Source organism: Austrofundulus limnaeus, unplaced genomic scaffold (genome assembly GCF_001266775.1).
Source record: "Austrofundulus limnaeus strain Quisiro unplaced genomic scaffold, Austrofundulus_limnaeus-1.0 Scaffold290, whole genome shotgun sequence".
Taxonomy (NCBI): Eukaryota; Metazoa; Chordata; class Actinopteri; order Cyprinodontiformes; family Rivulidae; genus Austrofundulus; species Austrofundulus limnaeus.
In genome coordinates this window covers 314,916-339,854 of record NW_013952692.1, presented here as the reverse complement: position 1 = coordinate 339,854, position 24,939 = coordinate 314,916, and the positions used below count along the sequence as shown (strand labels likewise).

General features: G+C 38.3%; 1 protein-coding gene across 1 annotated transcript in view; it reads left to right on the top strand.

The window, feature by feature from the left end:
- The window catches only part of sema6cb (semaphorin 6Cb), a gene marked incomplete at its 5' end in the record, with an annotated part of 160,740 nt that extends 138,730 nt beyond the window's left edge, over positions 1–22,010 (top strand). Inside the window, 4 exon segments of the mRNA XM_014021390.1 lie at positions 3,651–3,709; positions 4,543–4,593; positions 8,753–8,908; positions 18,118–22,010. Of these exon segments, the coding sequence (XP_013876844.1) occupies positions 3,651–3,709; positions 4,543–4,593; positions 8,753–8,908; positions 18,118–19,430 (1,579 nt within the window). The 3' untranslated portion in view covers positions 19,431–22,010.
- Between the last annotated feature and the right edge of the window lie 2,929 nt (positions 22,011–24,939).

Genomic DNA, 24,939 nt, shown 5'->3' with positions numbered 1-24,939 from the left:
ATAGTTTCCCTATGATTATTACAAAAACACAAAATAAGTATAAATAAGTATATATATATTTGTGTATAAGCTGTTTAGATTGTCAAAAAGCCTGTGTTTTTAGGGTTATTAACAAAGTTTGTGTACTCAGACCAGTAATATTTGGGGTCACAAGTTTTTGCCATGAATATTTTGTGGGTCAGAAGATAAAAAGTTTGGGAACCACTGATCTAGAAGACCAACGTTTCGAGTTCTTTTCAAATTTTGTCCCACTCTTCGTGCTGACATAGTGGCTTCAACTTCAGGTTATTTCAGGCCTGTATCTGATCCTGTTGGTGGCTCACATCGATGTTAATATTTTGCAAATATTCACCTTACAAGGATGCATCAGTCTGGCTCACTGTATAACACTGCTTTCATTAAAATAAAGGCCAGCCATCCAGGAATGTATTTTCTCTGATCTGCTGAATGAAATCAATACTGCACCACTGAGTGCAACACTTTTTTTTTCCTTTCAGCCAGAATGCAAATAATGAACTAACAGGAAAACAAACACACCAAAGGGGAAAGATTGGATTCAGACTGGCTTGTTTTGCCACGGTGGAGAAATGCTGTTATTACTTGTATAATGGAGTCAGGATCACTGTTCAGGAGGAAAAGTACAACTGGACTCAATGCAAGACGAGTACCACAAAGATGTATTTGTAAAGGGAAGCAGACACTTCTTTTCTTTTCAAGTTAACCAAAGCAAACTTTCATTTGTTTCAGCTGTTTTTTCCTTTCACAACAGCAGAGAGTTTGCTGTTGTGAAGAGTTCAAGTCTGAAGCTTTTTCTACAGCTCTGTTTACAAGCTGTGAAATCCTTTATAAGATTTTAGATTTGTTTGATTAGTTTCTTGTTACTTTTTTTGATGACCCTTAAGATACATTTGCAGTATTGTAAATGAGTTTTAAACCACTCTTAAGTATCTTGTTTGTAAATTTAACATTTTAAAGCTAACTGTCAGACTTGTCCTAATACAGCTCTTTCATGGCTGTCATCCATTTCAGTCCTTTTGATTGTTTGTGTGTATAAATCCATACATGTGGGAGTTGGCATGTGTCCTACTGGGCCTGAACTCTGTGGAGAAGGTGGTGGAGAAGAGGACGCTCTCAAAGATAAGGGCGATTATGTCCAATCAGGGCCCCATCCCTTGAACTCAGTCTTCTTTCATCAGCAAAGCTCGGTGTGCACCAGATTCTGTTCATTGAGGTGCTCTACTGAGAGACTAAAGAACTTGTTTGTCCCTCGTGCCATTAGGCTGTTTAATATTACACTCCTGGCAGGAACAGAGGAAGATAGCTGGTTATTTCCCCTAGTTGTTCTTTTTACCGTGTTTTTATCCGATGGGTAATTCTTTTTATTGTTTGTATTAATGAGAACTACAGGCCACCATGTAATTTCCCTTTGGGATTAATAAAGTATCTCTGTCTGTCCATCCATTCATCAATAAAACATTAGTATGAGAAAAATCTTGTACAGATTTTTTTAACTGGTCATGACTTTCCAATGAGTGCCTTTCAAAAGGGTAAACTTTAGATTTTAAATTTATTCTGGCTTCAAAACAACCATCATTGTGGCCTTTTGTAAACTGTACAGATGTCAATCCCTGTATCGTGACCCCTGAAAAATTCGTAATTTTCATCAGAAGTCTGTAGCACTCATGCATGTGGGGGAGGATGGGGCGAGGTGGAAATTTATTTTCAGTTGTTTAGCCATAGGGACATAGGTATTTAATTTTATTGGGGATTTTTTTTTACGTCCTACAGGCTCTGAAACGTAAAATAAATACAAAGCTGAGTTTTTGAAAAAATCTGTGAAATCTCCATGAGTGTCCTACAGTATATACCTGCAAAATGGAGGAAATCTGTGTGATTAATGAACGAATGATACTTTATTGATCCCATGTAGGACAATATGTACAACTTGACATGTATGAAACTGCAATAGGAGCTGCCTGAGCCTCATAGATCAGTCATTTGAATTTTCTTTGTCTATTCATACCTGGGATTTGCCGTGTGTTCCCATCCTGATGTGGTGAATTTTTTGTAAGTCTGATTGTCTCCAGCCCCTCATTGTGTGTCTTTCTGAACACTCCTCACAGTTTTTAACTTTAAACATGCATTTCCGCATTAAAGAACATTAAAATCTATATTTTTTTTTTATCCTCTGCATCAGTATTATTGTTGATTCTTTTGGGCATTCAAATGTTTTTTTTTTTTTTTTTTGTTGCACCAATTTCCAAATTTCTCTGGTGCTGTAATGTGTTTTATGAAAACACGACGTTTCTTTTGGACGGCGCGAACTTTAGGTCGATGGTGAACATTTTGTGTTTGCATAAAATCTGTGCTGCATGTATTTTTGCGTTTTAAGTTATATAATGCACTAATTGGTTTGTTAGAGAGTGGGCGTGCATGGATGCTTGTACAAAGTGGATAGTGGATCATTACCCTTGAGCTTGTGCTGTTTATGAGCTTGTGTCTATTTTGTCTATTTTAATTTGGTTCACTGCAACGTGTGGGAGGATTGTTGGCATCGGTGGGAAACTCGTCGCAGTTGAAGGAGCTTGAGTCAGTCTCATTACTCAGCCATCGAACGGGTGCGTCTGGATGAGCTGTTGATTTCTACCTGACTCGGAGGTGAAAGATGAAGCTTTCATACGAGCGAAATCGTAGGCTTGCTTTAATCAGCGCAGCAGAAAATCAGCGGCTGTCAGATCAGGTTTCTATTCAGTTTGAAGTGATTCAGAAGTTGAATTAGGTGGATTTGGATCACTAGCACGCAAGCTGAAAACGCCAGAAATTTCAGTCATTTCACACGGCGAAGCTTTTCTTTGCTCTTTTGTTAAAACTGGCTCAGTTTTCTGTTCAGTTTTTTTACTGCAAAGAAAATATTTGCAAAATTGTTAGAGATTAAAAAGAATTGGAATCATTCAGAATCCTTACTAAAACATTTGCACAAAAATGTTTCCATGTCTGTGTGTTTTTATCCTATTTAGCTTCTCTGATTCTCTCTGAAATCTGCTCATACAGCTGTATGTATCATGCCATTATCAGCAGAAGGTTCAGGAGAGAAAATGTGTTCAAAAATATCACTGGTAAATGACAGGTTTTTGTGTCAGTAACTCAGAATCAACGCACTTCCCTCGAGACAGTTTTTCACTGACATTCCACAATCACACACTGAGACGCTTATTGCAGAGCAGACAAACTGTAGGTACCAATTTCACCAGCAGTAGCCTTGATCCACTAAATGCGTCGCAGCTACAAAAAACTCTTTGTGAAACGAACGAGGAGACGTGCAAGTAAATTCCAACTTCTCTCTGAAACAACTTTTCTGCAATCTGCTAAGAGCTGCAGAAGTGACGGCGCACAACCTTGAGGAGAGATTTAAAGGGACGTTCCTCTTTCAGATCTTGGCTCTACTTTGTCCCAACAATGGAGACACTCTGACCTTGACCAGACACAAAACAAATTAAGTTCTGGAATAGTGCCCTTATCTCCCCATCTCCAAACAGTCCTCATGAGAAAAATCAATTTTGGAAAGAGGTGCTTTGTTAGTGAAGGACATTCAGTGAAATGGATTGATGCAAATTTTACTGACGTTTTTTTGTTACTCTGTTTATCTTCAGAGGTGGGTTTGAACAGGATGTGGAGAATGGCTACCAGCAGCATCCTGATACCTGCCACGGTGAGATGCACAACTTTTATACATTAATCTTTTCAGGGTTTTAGTGCAGCAAGTGATTTTGTTAGAGCAGCATTATTATTAGTAATAGCAGTATTCATATTATCATTATCTATCTACACTAAAATAGCATTTCAGTTGATGTTGAAGAAGAAAATGTCCAGCCCAGTTTATAATTTGTGACCCATCATATCAAAATGAGGATTTTGGTCAAAAGGACCTAATCAATTTTTCATATTCCTGGCTTTAAAACTACACTTTGATACCTGGATCATCCTGATATCATGAGCAGATCCAGAGACATGACTTAATTCATCTTGTTGGTTACGATGATACATTAATATTTGGTCTGAAACCTAATTTTATGTAATTTCAATGAGGAATTTTTGATGTCATTATAAAGAAGAAACCTCAAATAGTATTTGAATATTGAGATTTTCCAGCTGGGAAGAAACAAACTTTGCTAGCTTGCAGGGAAAAATCTAAAAACATGAAGGCGTTTTTTCCTCAAAATCAGGTTTTTGGTCAATAAAGTGTTTGAAAACATTTTTATAGGATTTTGTTTCAGACAGTTTATTCAGATAATACAATGATGAGACATTTATTCATTAAATTCTGACAAAATGCAATTTTTGAGTTTTAATCAAAACACTATCTGCCTATTTCTCCACATCCCACTCTTTCAATATGATGGGTCACATTTATGTTCACAATTGATCAGTTGAGCATTTGGGTATCAAGTGATTTTATAGAGAATTAACAGCCATGTAGAAATAATTATACATAAATTAACCAATGACTGTTTGTTTTGTTTGTTTGTTTTTTCTTCTCTCCAGATGTGTTGGCAACGACTCGCAAGCAAAACACAGCGCTAGATTCCGTGTATGGTCAGTGAAAGTTTTATTTTTCTAATTATAATAATAATTATAATTATAATAATTTGCTAACAGTTTATTTATCTGCTTCTCTTGAGAAATCTGACTGGGATTAAGCAACTACAGATCGCCTTTTAATACTTAAAAAGTTTGTTTATTATTATTATTATTGTTCAGGGAATTTGCCTTTGCAAATGAAGCCTAAATCTTGTTTTCATTAGTTTACCAGTACAAAAACATTTCTATTCTAATAATCCTCAGTTTTTGTAGTATTGGACTGCTGTGGTTCCAAAAACGGTCATTTGCCAAAATCTTTTGATACACCAATGATTAGTTTTGAGTTGTTGTTGGCATCATTTTGTGATGATTTGATTTGAAATCCTGAGAAAACCAAGTGTGATGCTGGTTATTTTCTTCTCCATCAGTCAGACACATGAAACGTTTCTAAACAAAGATAAATTCTAACTCACTTTTCATGTAGCTCGACTGTAATTACTGTTTTTTTAATGATTAATAATTAAAATTTACAAGGATGAAGTGATGAGTTTGCTTTAACAGATTTTAGGTTTATTTAACTGAAGATTAAAAAAAACTGGCTTGACAGAAATCAAAGCAGAAGAAAGCAGAGAATTAACCAAACGGGGCATATGATTAGAAAAATGATCCTGTTCTTTAAATACCACAGCACAACACATGGAACCTCCACCTACTCACTCACTGCAGAAGCAGATGAGATTTATTCAGTTATATACCCACAAAGTAAATGTATTTGAACTTAACAACGTAGGAGGTTACAGAATGTTTCACTGAGGCGGCTAAATGGGAAGGATCTCTTCTCCCTTTCAGCCAGTTTGACAGTTTAAACATTATAGCCATTGTCTGGAGCATCGCCCCTCTGATGGACCAGGAGCTCTGCCGGCTACGCTGCCTAATGCCCTGTTTCAAGAAAGATCATCATCGCTGTCACGTTTCATTACTTCCCCCGCAGCCGCACCGGGCAGCTCCTGGCAAAACAAAAACGCAGCCGAGATGACAGGATCTCATAGAAGTGTTGGATTGTTAAATATCGCAGAACTCAAATAGAGGTCAGTTTAAATCGATGGTCGTTGACCAGTGTGATTTGCTTTCATGTACACGTTTACAAAAGAACTACAAACCCAACTTTCTGAAAAGTGTGGAGGTTTAAACAAAGTGGGGAGTCTTTGTCACAAAAACAAATTGAGATGTCAGGAACTGACGGCAGCTGATCCAGAGCAGTGATTATCGTCAGCCCAGAGCCCATCATGCAAGAAGATATCAACATTCCTCTGCACTACTGTCTGCAGACAGGCCAAAGGCTCCGGTCTGGACCTCCACAGTGGCGCAGTTTCCTCTGAAGCCCCTCTTAAGGAGGAATTGTCACTCAGTTAATATCAAAAAAAGATGAGCAGCCCTGCTGTTTAATCCTACGGGCTTCTTCCCACCCTGGTGCTTCTTAGCACTGTTTTAAATTCTCCACATTTAGTCAGATCCTGTATTTTGCTTCTAATGTTTTTTAGCACCAGTTCGCACAAGAAGCATTTTAAGTCTCTCTACTAAAGATCAATTATCAGCTTTTCTAGACAATAAAACACCCCATATGTCGAACAAAGCTGTTGTCCCAAGGGGCTGGCTTCCCTTTTTTTTTAAGAAAACGCCATATGCAGGGGCCATTTCTTTCTTTCACTATGTTGTCACCCACACAGTCACAGCAAGCAGGGAGAACGGTGCGAGACGAGCGTCTGGTGCTTTTCTACGTGTTTTAATTGTTAACAAATAAAAAGAGTTGAAATAATATACTTTTTATAAGAGAGGGAAAATGAGTTGAAGTTGTGGAATTTTTTTTTTTTTTTTTTTTTTTTTTGAGTGCCAGAGCCAAACACCCTATGGTGTGCAGTTTTAATTTGCCTGGCGCAGATGGTGAAGTGACAGGACACCTCATTCAGAGTGAACACTGTCAACTGGCTCACAGTGAGCAGGAAAAACAAGCACTTTTCCTCCAGCCTGAGCTCTGCAGAACTCTGACATTATGGCTGGCTTATTAGAACATTATTTCAAGCCAATAGCAGCAGGCTGCTCACCGTAGTTTAAGGACAACAGAGAGCTCGTCGCGCAACCAAGATGTGGAGTGTGTCATCGAGACAAATATGTCTGATAATACAAGGCCTATTGCAGCTAATACCCAGCATGTTTCCTGGCATATGTTTGTTGTGATTCTGACTGTAATGATGCTTGCTGTTTAGACACAAAATGAATTGTTTGTTGGGAGCCTGGGTGAAGCAGTGGATTAAAAAAAAAAACAAGCAAACTGATGAACACATTAACCAGCCATCAGTGCCTGTGCTGATTTTATTTGATTTGATTTATTTATTTAACAGGAAAAGATTAAAAATCAAGCCTGACTCAGCATAATTGCTGTTTTACAGCAGGTTCCTCTTCTGCAGCACATAAAACACTCAGAATTACAGCATCACAATCACATCATTATACACCATAGACACAAAGACAAACAATCATACCAAATTTCARVAAGGCAGCATTTGCAAAATAGGACGTCTAAATATGAGCACAACAAAAAGTGTCCAGCAGATGGCAGACAAGATTCTTCTTAAAGGGSYKKRKTTTKRAAWKGACTTTATKTTTTGAGGAATGTCATTCCATGCTTTAGTATAAACATAGAAGAAAGACCGCTGGCCGTAACAGTTTTTAAAAGTTGGTAATATCAGTTGTCCTTTTGTGTTATCTGTCACCTATCACCACAGCAAGTGTGGAGTTTTAACTGTAGCAAATCAGAGCAGCTTACTAAAAAATGTTTTTGTTTAAAAATATCTAAACTGTGAAACATAATTTTATATTTTAAGAGTTTTCTTTTGATAAATGTGATTTAATCAAATATTATACAGTAAATAAATATATATGCCCAAATATTTGTTCTCAATTACCCAAAATAAAATGCCGTTTGTGCATGTAAAACTAGAGATTTTGCATTTTCTGTGAAAATACAGAGTGAATGCTTAACGCTAAAAGATTTTTGCTGAATAGCTAAAAAAAAAAGCTGAAACTAGCCTAACAATAGGTTTAAAAAAGTAGCTAAAATTGGCACAAAGAAATTGGGCATTTGCTGAATTAAGAAGTAAGAAGCAGAAATTATTGCAAACAGCTAAAATTAGCTGAAAGCAGCTGAAAGAAGCACAAAAAAATTAAATTAGCAGAACAGCAGAGACAGTCAGAACGATGGCTTAAAAGCAGAAACAAAATCCAAAATAAGCAAAATAGAAGCTGAAGGAAGCTGAAATTAGTACGAAGCAGTTATAAAGAAAAACAAAACCAGAATAAGAGGAAAAATTTTAGTAAAAATTTATAAACATTTTCTAAGACTTTAAGGATGTTGAAGACCGCTCCATTCATTTTCAATGATAAAATTGGCTGAAAAAACAAAATATCTTGAAATATATAAATTGCTGAAATATTAAAAGTCATTGCAGTAACTGACATGAAGGAATGTTTTGAAATACATAAAATGTTAAAATAGAACAAAATTTGCAGAACAATAAAGACATGCAGAAGAAAAAATGATACGCGTTCACATCATTAAAGAACTGGCACTTTTGCTTCTTTTCAGGTTTTAGGAATTAGTTTTAGGGCTTCTTAGAGATCATTTAAATGCTTTAAAAGTTCAAAAGCTAACACTAGCTCATGCCTACTGGAGACACCTCTTCCAAAAGGCTCATTCTGCTTTTAACTGGCGTGTAAATAACATTTTTAAGAACTAGCCTTTAAGCTGACATCAGTCATATGTTGTATTGGTGGTGTTATGTAACTGAAGAACATCCTGCAATATGAACAGCAGGGTATTTCTCTTTAGTGTTGGCCTTGGTCTTGGTCTATCTGCAGACCTTTAATTTGTGCAAAAAAGCCATTAAAATCCTCAAAGCGTAAGAGGGAAACTATAAAATCGGACGTATTTAACTGCTGCTGTGTGTTTATTATGCCACTCATCATTTCAGGGTCGTAATGTAACAACTAAAGGGTTTCTCTCGCTCAAGACTCATCCTCATTTCTCTGAAGTTGATTCACCACACTGATTCACATTCACTAATCACTCGCTCTGTTGCCCTCCCCCCTCCTGCTCCCTCTTCACTACAACCAACAGGGAAGACCACCCCCACAAGCGCCAGCACTACCCATCATGGGGCAGCATTCCCAAAGGAGGCAGGTGACTCTGAAAGAGGTACAGGTCCTGATCGCCTCCCCCCTGTGGGGGAACAAGGCTCACCTGACTCAGAGCCAATCAGTGTGGAGATGGAGGGTAAGGGGGAGGGGACATTTGTCCTCGTTAAACTCTGACCTGCTGGGGATTTCACTGCTGGGCCCTGATCGCCTAACTCTACACTTCTAACCAGACTAACTAAAAATCTAAATAAAATGAAAAGATAAATAATAATTCACTCTGGTACAACTGTTTATATTTTTAATTTTTTAGCTTCTGAATCATCTGTTTCATGACGCACATGTTGTCTCTTTGTCGTTGTAGTTGTTGAAACTAAATTTTCTGTTTTGGGATCAGTTATAAGAGACGCTGTTTAATAGAAAGAAGATGAATCTGGATGATAAAACAGCACCTCCAGAAGCATGTAAATAAATAAAACAGTTATTCCAGGGTGAACTATCACTTGTTTTCACTTACTAACACTTAACTAAATCTAAAACACATTGCTAATTAACCTTTATCACTCAGGTAGTTTGTTACATGAAGTGATGTGTAATTTCCCAGCCTGCTTTAACTGAAGCTCAGGATTGTGAGATCTGTGGATCACATGGGACCACGTTCAGAAATAAATCCTAAGTTCGAGTCCAGTGACCTCAAAACATATCCAAGAATCATCTGATCCATCTCAGTCATGAGATGAACATGTTCTATTGTAAACAAAAGCTGGATCAGCTCATTACTTTACTTATTAGTTATAAAAAACAGTCCTTTCTATCTTTTATCTTTTTTTAATATACAAATCTTCTTACATTTACATAAACTGGTTATAAAAGCATGGCAGTCTCCCTGTTTCCTCTTTTCATTTTTTTCTTTTTCTCTTTTTTTCCTGTTTTTATTCAAAGATCCTGAACTGTTCAAATGCCAACTTGTATCATTTATTATAAAAAGTGAAATCACTTTTTACTTCACACCTTTGTCACCAACTGGTTAGAGTTTAGGCATCGACTGCTTGGGTCACTTCAGGGAACAGATTGCTATTAATACATTTGTTATTTTCTAATTTGGTAAGGTAAAGACATTTAAACTACATTAGGTTTATGGAGATCTTGTTGGATTTTTAGCGATAAATCTGAGTAGGTTTCAGCATCAAATACATTTAAGTTAATGAAGAGGCACTCATTCTAATTAGTTTACTAAAAATCTAAATACTTTGCTTATGTGTAAGTAATATACTTTGTTATATTGTGGCCCTAAATCTTACTGGTTAAGAAATGATACTACTTTATTAAGTTTAGGAAAACCATTTAATCTAATTATGGCTTTGGATGAAGCAGAATTCCTGCACCTGTTGTTTATAAATTTATGATATAATTTGTTGTTTGATTTGTCATTTCTAAAAAATCTTCAGAAAACACCTACTGCTTTGGAAATATTAGGCTGATCAACTAACAATTAAATTACCACAGCCTGTGGAGGTCCAATGAGTTTAATCAAATCTTGATAACTTTTTTGTAATTATTTGACACTTGCTTTGTTGACTAATGAAAATTACAAGCATGTCAGATATTTATTTCACTGTTAGGAATTATAATATTTCTGAGACTCTATGATAACAAATACATTATCTTGATCTAAATTTTCCTAAAGTTTTTTTTGTTCTTGTTTTTAGTAAAAACCTTATTTGTTGTACATGCAACAAAGACAAAGCAGCACGACAGGCTATTTTGTCCTCGTTTTGTTTCTGCATGCACAAAGACCACACCACAAATCCAAAAATCCTGAGCAAGTAAGAAAAAAAACATTCACACAGGCAGGCTCAGACTGTAATGATGAGCTATTCAGGATTAAATACAAAAAGTCTAGAACAAATAAACAAGCAGCAGGACTCTGGAGTCAGAGAATCCAGGAAAGAGGAAGGTATAGAATAGAATCATAAAAAGCTGCAGCACAATCTTTTTCAGCCAGAGACTATGACATGACTGCTTCAATCAGAATAGCTGAATGGCTGGGTTGATAAGGTGGGAGAGGAGCTGCTGTGCCAGTAACAGGATCGCTGTTCCAACAGTGGCTTCAGCCTCTTTGTGTGTCCATTTTATACCAGCTATCTGACTTTCTGTCCGTATCGCCTGCAAAAGTTTTGCAAATGTATCACATATCACAGCAACCACAAGGTGGGCCAGCAGACAGCCGAGCACAGATACAGCTAAAAATAGAACAACCAGTGAAGAGTGAGACAGATACCTAAAGTCAAATTTTACAACACTCCAGGCAAAATAGTACATATGTGACTCTGGCAAGGTGAATTGTTCTCATGCATAGTCTTTAATTTCTAAAATATTGATATTTTTGTCCAAACATCACGTCAAAGTGGCCCTCGTTGGGTGACTGATAACAACAGGTAAAGTTTAACTATTTGACATGATGTCTTTTCAACAGTAGCAGACTGCCTTAATTCACTGAACGGGTTAAACTGTGGAACCATTCACGAGGCTCAGTTTAGGTTAGATAAAAAGCATGATGTGATTTATTTTCTCTAATATGTGTAGCTGCATTACATTATGCAAACCTGTTGACCTGCTGCTATTTAGAAAAATGCCAGAAGGTCGGGGCGGAGGTCTCTGCAGTCAGTAAGTGGGAGTTTTTTGGATGTGGGCATAGCTTGATGGGAAGTTAAAAGATGAAGTAATGGTAAAGTTGTCTTCAACATGTAAATATAATTTATTTACTGCCTATTTATTGGTTAAAAACAAAATTTAAAAAAATTGTGAACATGTATGATTTATTGACTTCAAATTTGATGCTAGCATCTTCCTGTCTGAATTTCCGACCAATATTAATATTCATATTCTACAATAACAATCTTTTTCCAGGCAGATTAGGGCTGTTTTGACTGAGTTTAATTATTACACATCCCTCCACATGTACAATGTTCAAATTTGGTGCAGCTACTGTAGCGCCATCCCGTCTCAAGTTACGACTAACGTTATTATTTGTAAAGTTAGCGATCTGATCTTCCCCTGCTGCCTTTACCCAAACTCCGCCCACAACTCAATCGGACCAATCACAGCTTATCAAAACTCCACCCACTACCATGAAACCCCGACTTATTGACTGCAGAGACCCCCATTTGAGAAGTTTGGTTTATCCGAAGCTGCTTTTGGCTGGAGATCACACTCACCTCTTCATTTCCTCAGAACAGAATAAATGAGTTGAGCAGGACTTCCTCTCACATATTTACATGAACTGGTGTGGGTTGAACTGGATTTTTTTTAAATGCTAGTGGCTAATTCAGCTGACTAGCACAGGGAGATGATGATAGAATGGAGTCAAGCGGGTGTTTTCAGTCTCATTAAAAGAGTTGCAGGAAGAGAGCAGAGAGTGAACTCAGCCTGAACCTTTTCATCGAGGATCTGGTTTCCTAGGGGGGACCCTGATGCCAGCCAGTTTTCCAAAGGGTTATTTATACTTCTAAAGACCATGGCAACAGACACGGCCCGTATCATCAGTCATTCAGCTCGGCTTGTGTTTCCCCTCTAACTATCCCAACATTATCTGATCCTCAAAGAAGCTGCATGTCACATCAGGACAAAAAGGCACAAATCTGTAGGGTTTTTAAAATATGTCAATTCTTTTTATAAGAACTGTCAGAGAAGAGGGCACTCATATGAAGCCAGAAATAAACTTCACTAGTGTGTGGTTTGTTTACATTTTTGTCTTGTTTATAATCCTTAAATTACTAGAGAATGTAAAGAATATGAAAGAAAAAAGTTAAAAACAATATTTATGTATCACTGAACCAAACACTTATCACCAAAAATTTCAACATAGCAATAAAATGTGTTCAAAGCTGCTGCTTAAAGTTTAATCTCCTACTCTAAAACGGTCCATATTGTTAAAGTTGATCGATTTATGATTAGCTGATATGTTTTTCAAACTGCAGACGGCGTAAAAGAGTTTTAAATACTTAAGGGTCATTCAATAGTTTGATAGTCAGAACATGTGTGTAGTTAAATAAAGATTGTTTAGCTCATCTCGTTCATTTATGTCGACCTCCCGGCTGATTCTGATTTATCACCATGATGCGTTTCACTGAAACACCTCAGCTGATTGAAACTACCTGAGTCACAGTCATAGACAAAGGTTATGGCACAGTATGAGGAAAAATTAAGACTAGACAGCGTATGCATGCTAATTGCTAGCCTCTCCGATGCTAACGCAAATGAATAGTCTTCTCATTTGCATGCGCCGCCTCTGTTACTGGGGCTAGCTGCTCAGTTAGCAGGGCTAGCCTATCATTAATCAGATCACTAGCTGGCTTAGGAATAGATATAGCCTCTTGCTACAAGGATGTAGCAACCACTGATAGCGCAATAGTCTTAATTTTGGCCCTCACACCGTGCCATAGAAGGTCACCTGGTTTGTGTCAGGAGGCGCTGCACCAGTTTCCATCTTCTCAGCTTACCAGCAACTGCTGCAAAAACATTTTAAAGGTACAATTGGTTCAATTTAAACAGCTTTTTATGCTACGTTAGTCATTATAACCCAGGTCTGAGTGTCACTATAGTCTGCGGGGCCCACAGTGACCAAATCCACCTGAGCAGAAGTACCAGCTCCTCGTCCTAACCTCCTCACCCTTCAGTCTGCACTGACCTCTGGGGCTTCATCTGCCTGTTTTATTTTTTCCCTTGTTCTGTTTTCAGTTGGACTAACCCTTTTTAAGTGTACCTGCCTCCTTTGTTGAATTCTCTTCCACTGACTCTCGTCAGTCTCGTCTTTTTTTTAAAGATCTGCCTCACTAAGTTTCCAGCCGGTGGTTGAAACTGTGCTCAGGTGCTGCGGTGGCCTGCAAGTTTCTCCATCTCTTAAAGCAGCAGTTCACTCCAAAGCAAGAACTGTAATTGTTTTATTTATTGTTTATTTGGAAACCAAACAAAAAAACTTTCCTTTCTTCATTTTATACAGTAAATATTGTAATTAAGCTTCAAGGAAAGTGACTTTAGGGTGGACTGTCTCTTTAAGTTGGTCGGTGAAGCCACAATTCTTCCAGTTCTACATTTTACTCTTCATTTGCACATAATTACAGCAGCAGTCGTACTGGAAGGATTTTGCCTTGCCAACCACCTGAATGGCCAAAAAACAGTAGCTCTTTTTGTTTCTGGTGCAGTTGCATGCAATATTAAAGGACTCTGTGCATGCATCTTGTGAAGTTTAATGAGTTGTACAGGTAATATCCATAGTTGTGCAATTCTAATAAACATTTAGTTGGTAATGATGCACATAGTTTATTTTGAATTTTGAGATATCTGTCTCTAGAAAAATAATAAAAAAGGTAGTTTTCATTGGTCAAAGTGTTCAGACGTCCGTTTTAGACATTTCTACTTTTTGTTGCAAACAGTGCAAAGAAAACCACATTATGTTTGGTGCAACGGCAGCACAATCTTTTATGATGGATATCTTAAAAGCTGAATAAATAAAGATTAAATTATCTGCATAAAAGTTTAGCAAATGTGTTTTTTAGTAACAAGAATAAAAGCTCTATTCAAGCACACATGACTGTGTAGCAAAGTACCCACTGCACTTTTAAAGCTCCTGCTTCTCCTCAAAGGTACTGTATACAAGCTGAAGGCCCTGATTTCCAGGTGCTTTAGCATGCCTGATTTATTGGTATTTAATGAAAGATGTAATGAAATCTTTACTGTGTACGCATCAGCACACCAGGAATGAAATGCATCGCTCATTACAACTTTTCAATTGAAGTGAATTTGTTAGATTACATCGTATCGCCTTAGTTTGTGTGCATATGTTCAAACGCATGCAAATGGCTGAGCATTGAGGTGGAATAATATGCAAATTCATAATAACAAGTGTACATGATTAAATTTACTCCGACAACAGCCAGAAACCTGCGCACGAGCAGTTCGGCGTGTGTGAAAATGTGCACAAAGACACCTAAAGTTTGTTTGCTACCTGTCGTTGCACACACGGCTTTCTGAAATAGTTAGTTTACTGAAACCTCCCAACAACGAGGCAGAGGAACCCTCATTTGTTTCTATCTTTAACCTCCAGGTGTCCTTCAAGAACTAAATTGTTTTTCTGGGTGTGAGAGAAATAAATCTTCAGCGTTAGTAGGAGAATGGGAATAACACTTGTATGTGAGGCCTGGAGCTATTTTCTTTCATTGGTTTTCTCATTGAGATGGAGCCTCCTTTAATGGAACTATCACTCGCACTTGTAAGATTGCAGAAGCAGAAACTAATTAGGACTATTTTGGAACATCTTCACTTGGTGGGTAAAAATAGAACCTGGTCTCCTGGTTTCAAAGCATTTAACCGCATCTATAGAAGCAGTCTGATACGGTCCTGAAGTTAAGGATGCATTTAAAAAAAGGTTGTAAATGTTTTAGAGTCAAAAAGTTTTAATACTCTAATATTGTGCAAATCTTCAGTTTTCTAATTGCTCATTTCTAATTTAATAATTGGTGCCAATTTGTGGCTGATGATAAAAAGTCAGCAATTATTTCTTAATTATTCGCACAGTTTTAAAACCATCGCTTTTACTGTTTTAACTTTCATCGCCTGCAGACCTTCTGTATGTCAGGAACCAGAAGCAGTTAGTTAAACAGAGGCTGCTGCTTGTTTACATAACCATACTGCACTGTCTATTTTTAACAATATAGATGCAATCACACAGTGCTTCTCTTCCTCCAACATTGTGGAGGAGCTCAAGAGTTGTTCTTTTTTTTCTGATGACAAATCACAGCTGCTGCAGAACACCAAGGCTCAAAGCCCCAACTGAGAGACGGTCTGTCACTCACCCCACCACGTCTGCCTCTCCATAACATGCTCCTTTGCACTTTTTTTGGTGCTCCATGATATTCAAACTTTTTGTTTCCTTTCACCGTCACACCCCTCTTTAACCAAGGTTGGATTTATTAAATTTCATCTTCTCATCTCCTTCTGGCTGCAAATCTCATACCTTCCCTTCTCTGCCTCATCTCATGCAGCCCATCTGTCTTTTTTACCTTTTGGCAGACTTGACGATTGCTATATTAAGGTTCTGCTGATCCAAGACCTAGTTGTCTTGACACAGAAAGAAAAAAAAACTGACTCTGAAGCTGTGTAAACACTAATGCCAAGTTGTGGCATGAATGCAAAGTAGCAATAATTATCCCCTTTAGTGAAAGTGACAATTTAAGCCGACAATTTAAGGAGTTATATAAGCATGCTGCTATAAGCCCCTCACATGAAGCAATGAAAATAACGTTAAGTTGGTTGGACTGTTTGGCCATCGCCTCCTGTGCACCACCTTGCAACTTCCAGGCAGTCGGCCTGATTCACAGGGTATTAATTTCACTGTGACCAGTGGCACCATATGTCCCACATGAGCAATGATTGAGTCTTCCAGCCTGCTCATGAAACACGTTGTGACAGGTCACTCATGGGCTCTGGATTTGTTTACCTCAGCTGCGTGTTTCACTCCCTGTTGCGTCGCTTGACTCATACCCCTCGGCCAGGAGGAACACCTGAATGGGCCTGTAGGAAAAGCTGGTGGGTAGGTGTCGAGGTCCAGAGGGAGCAGATGACTCACCGGTACCAGGAAGCCACAGGGGTTGACAGAAGGCAGACTGCACACAGAGACCAGAGCAGACTTTAACTGCTCCTCACAAAAGCTTTCATTCTGTCACGACAACAGGGTCGCCAATCAGTTAGCTCCAAAACTCTGGAACTGCTGTGACAATCCAGAGCTGATTGGCAAGTATTTTAATCAGAAAAAATATTATAATCTAAGATTAAATATATTAAAAGGCTCATTGCAGCAGCATTTTTGAAAGATGTTCCCCACTCAGATTAAAATGATGATTAATGGCTTTTTAAATCCAATCATAAGTCAAGGCAATTGTGAGGATAAATGGCTAAAAAATTGTGAACTTTCAATTGGAATCTCTACTTGAAAGCATTGTTTTCAGAAATATCGTGCTCCAGAGCTTTTTTTTTAGTAAAGTGTTCTTTGAAATGTGTTGAGCAGGTGAGATGAGCCTGTACCTGCTCAAAAGTTGACTTTTGTGTTGTGAAAGGCAAAGACAATGGAACACTCCTCGTATAAACTTCAAACAGGTGACCATCAACATTATATCTACAATAGAGAGAAATCAATTTCACTGCATTTTTACGCAATATAATCTGTCAAAAATGATTTTATAAAGAAAAATAATAGAATGTTTAAATTTATATAATTTTTAAATTGTTAATCAATGAATATTTTGTGTATTTCAAAATAGGAATAATCTAGAATTGAGTTTCATGAAGGTTTTAGGCTCTTAATTTAACTCAACAAACAAAAGAAATGCAAGCCAAGTTATAACAGTTTTTCCTTTCATTATCCTCCTCATCCTCACATTAAACATCTCATAAGTTCTCATTAACCCTGATTAAGCAGTTTTTTTTTGTTTTGTTTTCTTCAAAGAATCTTTCATTAATGTGAAATTTTCTTGCTCTGAACAGCTGCATTCTTTTCCTCCCTCCTCGCTGCAGCTCTGCCATCCCACCCCTTGACAGACTAATCAGTTTCACAGAAATTGTCATTAAGGCTGGATGGAAGGGTCTGACACCACAGATGGCAGCAGCCTTTTGCAAATGAGCTCTGATTACGAGAGGTGGCAGGTTTCACTCTTCTCATCATCTCTGCCTTTCACGCCATTAGGCAAACACAGTGCGAGGGTCACAACACCTGAAGACATTTACATGAAAGATTGAACCCAGCTAAGTAACCTTGAGGATTTTTTGTGCACTGCTGCACAAATGGCCTCTTGGCTTCATTTTGTTAAACTTTACCAACCTCATTTGAGTTCATGTCGGTATAATCATGATACTCAGTCAGGTATTGGATCATTATTTTTGGCTCATTCATACCAGGTGTTTTTGCCCCCTATCTTTGCATCGAAGATCAGTCTGAAAATGAAATCAGGTTCCTGCTGCTGCGCTTCCATCAATACTTGAAGGTCTAACTCATCTCAAAGCAGGTTTTTTTTTTTTCACCGACTGGGAAGGTCTTTGCTTCTGCCGTGCTAAAGGGAAGGACAGGGCCTAGAGAGGGAGGTTGTATTGATCTATTAACTGTTGGAAAAGAGAACGCTGAGAGCATAGTTCAAACACTTTTTCCATGCTGTTTCCCACATATGAAGCCCCTGTAACACAAGCTGTCTGTTCCAGGTGCTGCTTGAATCTATATTAGCTCTTGAAAATGTGTTCAGGCTCAATAAACAAAAAAGAAATTCCTTATAAAATATCCTTTTCTCTTTTGTTTTGAAGGTGTGAGACGACCTCCGGAGCTGGAGAGGACCAATCACAGTGTCCATTACACCCTTCTGATAGCTTGTGTTTTGGTGGCCTTTGTCCTCGGCGCCTTTGTCTCCGGCTTTCTGGTCTCCTGCTACTGTAACCACGCAGGCCACAAGACAAAGAAATTATCAAAAGATCCTGAAGCCCCAATCCCACATGCTTTGTCGCTCCGCAGTCTGGCAAAGCTCAACGGTCTCCTGGACAGCCAGAGTAAAGAGGACAAGCTGGAGGTGTCGTCTCCAAAGATCTACAATTCATTTTTTACCAACAGCAAAGAGCATCACCCACCAAGGAGAAACATACACCATGGAATGATGATGGGAGACCTGGTTCACCCTCACAACCATCACCTCCACACCTCCTCTGAGCTGTCCGGTCTGCCTACCCCAGACTCCACCCCTGAGCTGCCAATCAAGAGTATGAAAGCCTTCAAGAATCAATGGGAAAAGAACCAGAACTGCAATAATGCCAAAGAACCAAAGTCTCACAACATCGGGTCCAGGCCCAGTTCAGCTCTGCTTCACCAGCAGGTCTTCCCCTACTCCCATGGCATGTCCAATGGGCAGCCAGTAGTGGGTCACCTGCATCTAGAGGAGCGTAAAATCCACAATGTTGAGCGTGTACTATCCCAGCCTTACCCGAGCTATTCTCAGAAGGTGATGGAGGTAACGTCGCTGGACGAGCTTCTGAAGCACATCCACGAGGCAAACAGCAGCAAGAACTCCCAGTTAATGAGCCCATCAGGTCTGATGGCCAGTGGAGGTGGAGGACAGCTCGCCTTCTCCAACAGAATTCAACCTCATATCCCCGAAACGGAATCAGCCCCCTACTACAGCTCCTCCACTTTACCGCGGGACAGTCTGACTCGTCGCATGGATGTCCCTCCTGACATCCCCTCGCACCACCAGTCCACCCTGGAGAGGAGGCTCTCCTCCCAGCGGCAATCGCTGATCGCCGCAGCTACCAAAATGCCCAGTGCGGGCGCAGTTGGAGGAGGAATGATCCCCCGCCAGCACAGCTTCAGCCAACGGAACGGTGGGCCTCACCAACCACCTCTCCTCCTGGCCCAGATGAACTCGACAGGCGCTTGCGAGGTTCATTATCCTCTCATCCCAAACGGGTACCTGACACGCCAACATAGCTATAATGGAGAACAGCAGGAGGTCCAACACAGAGGTGCTATTGTCCGCAGATCGTCCTCTCTCAAACCTGATGTCCCTCCTAAGCCCCTGTTCATTCCAGCTACATCTCCAGTCAATGAACAAGGGAAATATAACTACTGAAAAGGTACTCTCTTGGATTGATTGTGTTATCTTTTAAGGAACTTCTTTTTTGAAGAAATCTTGTGGATTTGAGGTTGCGGACCCTCACAGGACAACAAAACAAATTGCGTGGTAGCAAGTCTCACTGTGGACAAAAGCCTCAACCAAACTTATTTCCACTTTTCTTTTTGTCCAACAAATATCTTTGTACCATATTGGTATTGTTCAGCTTCTTGCTTATTAAACAACCACTGACTCGGATGACGTGATGCCACCTCATTATTTTAGGCTGCCAATGTCCTCAATGTGGATTTACAATTTAACAGGTTTTTTTTGTTTTGTTTTTGTTTGTTTTTTTGGGACAAATTGACGGACATACTCGGACACATCTTGAAGACTTAAAAGCCGAAGGCTCCTGCAATTCTTCAGTTCATGCTTTTGCTCAACCTTTTTTGATGTAGTGTTTGTACCCAGTGCCCACCCACCCCACACTCGAATGTGTTTATATTATGCATGTGTGTGTATATACAGTATATGTGTGTTTATATCCACACCGTATATGTATACATATACATATGCAGTATTTGTAACCTGTGGTGAAAAGTCAGCAAACTCCCCTGAAAGTAGTTATGTCTTTGCCTTACTATACTTTCATTTTTTGAGGCATACCAAATGCTCACCCACTCCCCAAAAACAAACAAAAAAAACATCTTGGAGACACCAAAAAAATGCAGTTCACCAACAAAACCTGCTGGTTAAAAACCCTTTTTGTATCAATACAAAGAAAAATATTTAAGCATAAATTCTTTTGACTTTTCTCTGCTTCTTTTTCTTCAGATTCACGTCAGAAGTGACAAATTTGGGTCCATTTAGGTTCCACAAGTTTTTTTTTATTTTAACCTTTATTCTTCAAGATTGGTGCTTACAGATCTGAGGGATCCAATATCCTCTTAAATGAGGGGGGAAAATGTATATTTTTGGACCTAAAGAGGAAATGACAAACATGCCAAATGGTATTATGAGAAAGAACATAAACACAGAATGGACTGCAGTTATTATAATTATTGACGTTGTGGCTATTGGTTGTAAATAAAGGAATAATAACTAGCCAAATTTTAACTGTATGTGTAAATGTGTGCCTTATTTAATAATAGTGTGTCACATGGGGGTTAATGCAAGGGGCTCAAATGGCTACTATGCTACAGTATATTGTAGGTGTTTGGTTTACATGGTCGTCCGTATTTGTCATCTAATATCTAATAATTTGAAGAGTTTCATTCCAGAAAGACCTATTTGACATCAGGCCATTCGGCACCTGCACTTATAGAAAAAAAGGAGTTGAATAGAATGTTTTAATGTGAGTTTTTGAAATATTTTACAAAAAGTTCTAATTTGGTTTATCAAAAATGAGAGATTATTTTTTCCAGAATTATATTGAGTTTTGGAATGAAACCCTTCATTTATCTTTTTTTTTTCCGTTTTTCATCCCAAGAGTGTAAGCCTACAGATTTGTTTGAGGGGAAGTTTTGGATAAAGCTTGTGCACAGACTGAGATTGCAAATGTTCGGGTTTGACCGTTTCTGTATTACTTTACTCTCTACTGGGTGTCACTTTCTCTATAAGTGCCATTACACTTTGTATGTTTTCTTTTTTGCTGATTTTCTGTAGGAGAAGTTCACAGTTCCTCTTAAGTCATGATTTACAAGTCTGAAGTGTTTGCAGAAGTTGTTTTAGCTCATTTTACCTAACAAGATGTTGAATTTTTCTTTAGTTTTAGTTGTTTTAAAAACACTTGTGTTCCAGTTTTGTTTTTGTTTTGTTTTTTTGTTTTTTTCCCAATTTTGAATTAAAAATGAAAATGACGCCTGGCTTCTACGTTGGCCACTCTCGGATGTTCTGATTTCTCGGCGTCACCAGGAGTGCGGGTCACTGCGGGTCCAACAGGTTTAGATTGCGCCTGCCTCCATGGAAGGGTTCAATCTGTTCACAGGCGGCCGTGCTGCCTGAATGTAGTCAGAATTATTCTGAGATAACTTTAACTCACATATCACCTCTTCAGAACATCTGCCACTGATGCACTTTGCCGAAGCGTTACTTTGATCAAGGTCGACAAGAATGATGATCAGTTCAGTAGACCTGAGTGAGAACAGCTTTACTGACTGAAATTTACAAAACCTTATTTAACCAAGAGCAAAGTTTACAATTGATTGGGGTAAAATGAAAAAATTATTTCCAATAATATTAGCTCTAAGAGGAAAAATGTTTTTTGAGTGATCAGGCAGCAAATCATTAAACAGCCTTTCCCCAATAAGGGGGAGATAATATTTTGCAAGAGGAATTGTGGCAGCTACACTGTCCTGTTTTTTTTTAATAACCTGCAGGTCACAGATTATTTGAAAACGGGGATGTTTCACCTCTGAAAGCTCTGTCAGTATTTGATTTTGTGTAAATACATTATCTCTGGGCGGGATTTCATTTCAGCATTCTGTTTTTTTTTTTTTCTCTCTGTTTTCCAGGCTTCGCCTCGTGATTTATATTAATTTGGTCTCAGAGTACTGATGTATGTCTCTTATAGGAATCAATAAAATTTAAAAGATGATGCATGGGTCTCAGCGTTGAATGTGTCAGAATAATCAAAGCTGCTTTTTCTAATGATGCAAGTTTTTACCTTTAGCAAAACATCTGCAGATTGAATATTATGGACACCGTTTTGTCTCGGAGGGATTTGTATAAAATCTGAGTGTTTGTCTCATCTGTGCATTTATTGTAATGTAAGAAACTGTTCAATCATTTCAATACTCATGAGGTACTAACCCGTTACTCAGCAGGAAGCAACTACAGTGGGAGAAGAATGATTCTGTGTTGACAAAACATCGGGTGAGTTTGTGTCCAAACAAAATGTTCTCTGTTAATAAATTTGTCTTTTTGTTTTGTTTTGGAGAACTGAAAAATACAGCAGTGTCAGTGTGACGTAGGGTTGGGCATAATCATATCATGTGCGATTAATCGTCAGAAAAACGTTAATCGATTTTTTTTTTGGCACTTGACGATTAATACGATTAATGTCAGTCAGTCCGCTCGGTGCTCCTCTCTGCTTCAAATATGACGAAAAAAGTTGTGTAATTAATTTATCTATCAACACAATTTTAAATTTGATGTATGGCCTGAAGAAGTCCGCAATTTTGACACAACTTGGAACAAAATTTTTATGAAGAATCTTTCCCACTAAATTGGTCATGTGACTAAAGGGTGACCAGGGACTCCAGGGGATTAATCGTCAAATTAATCGTTATCGCCTAAATACCACAATTAATCATGATTAATGTTTTTGGCAATATTGCCCAACCCTAGTGTGACGTAGATTAAAAAGGTCCAAATCAGTACAAGATAGGGGCAGTTCTAGGGGCGTGACCACAGGGGTATTGGCCCCTGCTGAAATTTGATTGGCCCCCAGAAGTGTCCCTGTCCTGTCACTCATCTGTCCTTTGCCCAAGAGTGATGGTGCTGGGTGCAGTTCCATGTCCAAACAGTAGAGGCGCTAATGAGCCAAATAGAAAAGTCCAGCATGAATCAAGCTGAGAGAAGTCATCTTCTTTTCTTAAAATTTCAACAACCCTACAGAAAAAAGTCTTTCAACTCTCAAACGATGGCTGGGTTCTCTCACATGCTGTGTTTGACAGTACTTTATCTATGTACCGTAAAAATTCATGTAAAATTGGTTAGGAGAATTTACTGTGCAAGCTTTTTTTAAATTACAGGTGTTTAAACGTGTGACTGGCTAAATATATACGCATTACCAAAACCAGAGATTTGTGTGCAAGGATGTTGAACAAATACTTGGCCCCTCTATGACCCCTTATTCAGAAAAATCCTAGACCCGACACTGGTACAAGATATAACACCCAATACCTGAACATTTATCTATTTTTCATGACTGATTTATTTTAAAAATCAGTATTCAAACTAGCTTAACCTACAGCTTTAAAAGTGTCAGAAAATGTCAAAGAAAAAAAAGAAGCAGGTCCTCTGGACGGGTTCTTCTTTAATGAAATGTTTCGTCTCTCCTCCAAGTTAGAAAATGTGATAATTGGGGGGTTTATAAAGGGTAACAATGCCTTTTATTCCATGCATTTATTTTTAAATTTATTCTAACATTAAAAAAATTCAAAATGTCTTAAATTTCTTTCTTTGATTTTTACTGCAGATTTGAGGATTTTGCATAAACTATAAAGATAGTTTTAATTCAATTTTCCGTCAGTGCAGCATAAAAAAATGCGAAATGTGCCCACAGATGCAAACCTTGATCCCTGTAGTGATGAATAAGTTGTTAGATTTGATGTTTTCCAGTAAAAACAAGCACATTACACCAGTATATACAGTGTAGGAAATGGTGTTATAAAAAAACTACAAACTCTTGATTTGCTAAACTGTTTGTAAATTGCATTTTATTAATGCACAATTGTTGATTTAATATAAAAAAGTGTCAGAACTTCTTTTATAAAGGTAAGCTTAAAAAGTCAATTGTCAGTTTTCAAATTTTATCTTCCATTAAGCTAATTTAAAAACATTTTCAGGTTTTTACTTTACATTTAATCTTTAAGTGAAGCTGTGGATTGTTTACTGGAGTAAAACCTGCATTTCCGCACTTACATAAGATAATAAAGAGCGGTGGTGTGATGTCACCCCAACAGTGTGTAAACAACCAGGAGGTCCACAGTCACGTTGAGACACATTATTTTTCTTGGTTTATGTTGTTGCAAACACAAAGGAGACTCTTTGAGTTTAAAATCTTTAAACAAACACTTTCCTAAACAACAAATGCCTTTTTTTTTTACACTTTCTGTCGTTTATTTCTCTGGGTAAAAACGGTGGGGGAGTGCACAGGTGGCAAAACCCCACCACCTGTTTGGATGAGAAAAACATCATGTTTTAGCTGTAATTCTTCTGATTTAACTTCAACTAAAAAAGCTCCAGTTGTAAAATAAAAAAGAAACCAGTTTGGATGCTCTTGGAGACGTCAGTAGAAAACACATATTTTCATCGTATCACATTGTGCTTCCTGCTGAACTCTCTCCACGTTCCTCCGGTGTGAAAGCAGAGTTTAGGCTGATTACAAACAACAAAACAAGCGTTTTCCAAAGTGTCTCGGAGACTCACTCCGCTCACGTCCCTCGCTGTAAATGTGTCACAGCTCAGGTGTTTGTAGGTAAACCTGTTTCTGTGTTCAAGCATGATAATGTTTTCCAGTGAAAGGCCTCTTACGGGTGCTGAGATTGACCTTTTAACCAAAACAGTTCTCCTAATGAGGTGATATTGATTGGTTTATGCAGTTATACTCCCTGGAGCTTATTAGATCATCTTCACTGTTTGTGTGAGTTTTGCCCATGTGCGTTGGTGAGCTGTGTTGCTGAGAGACGCTGGTGTTTGTTATGAAGCTTGACGCTAGCCTGGATGATGAGCAGTGATTAGCCACACCATATTTATTGGTTTCCAACAAACTGCCCATCGATGCCCGGCGGTGTCAGAGAGG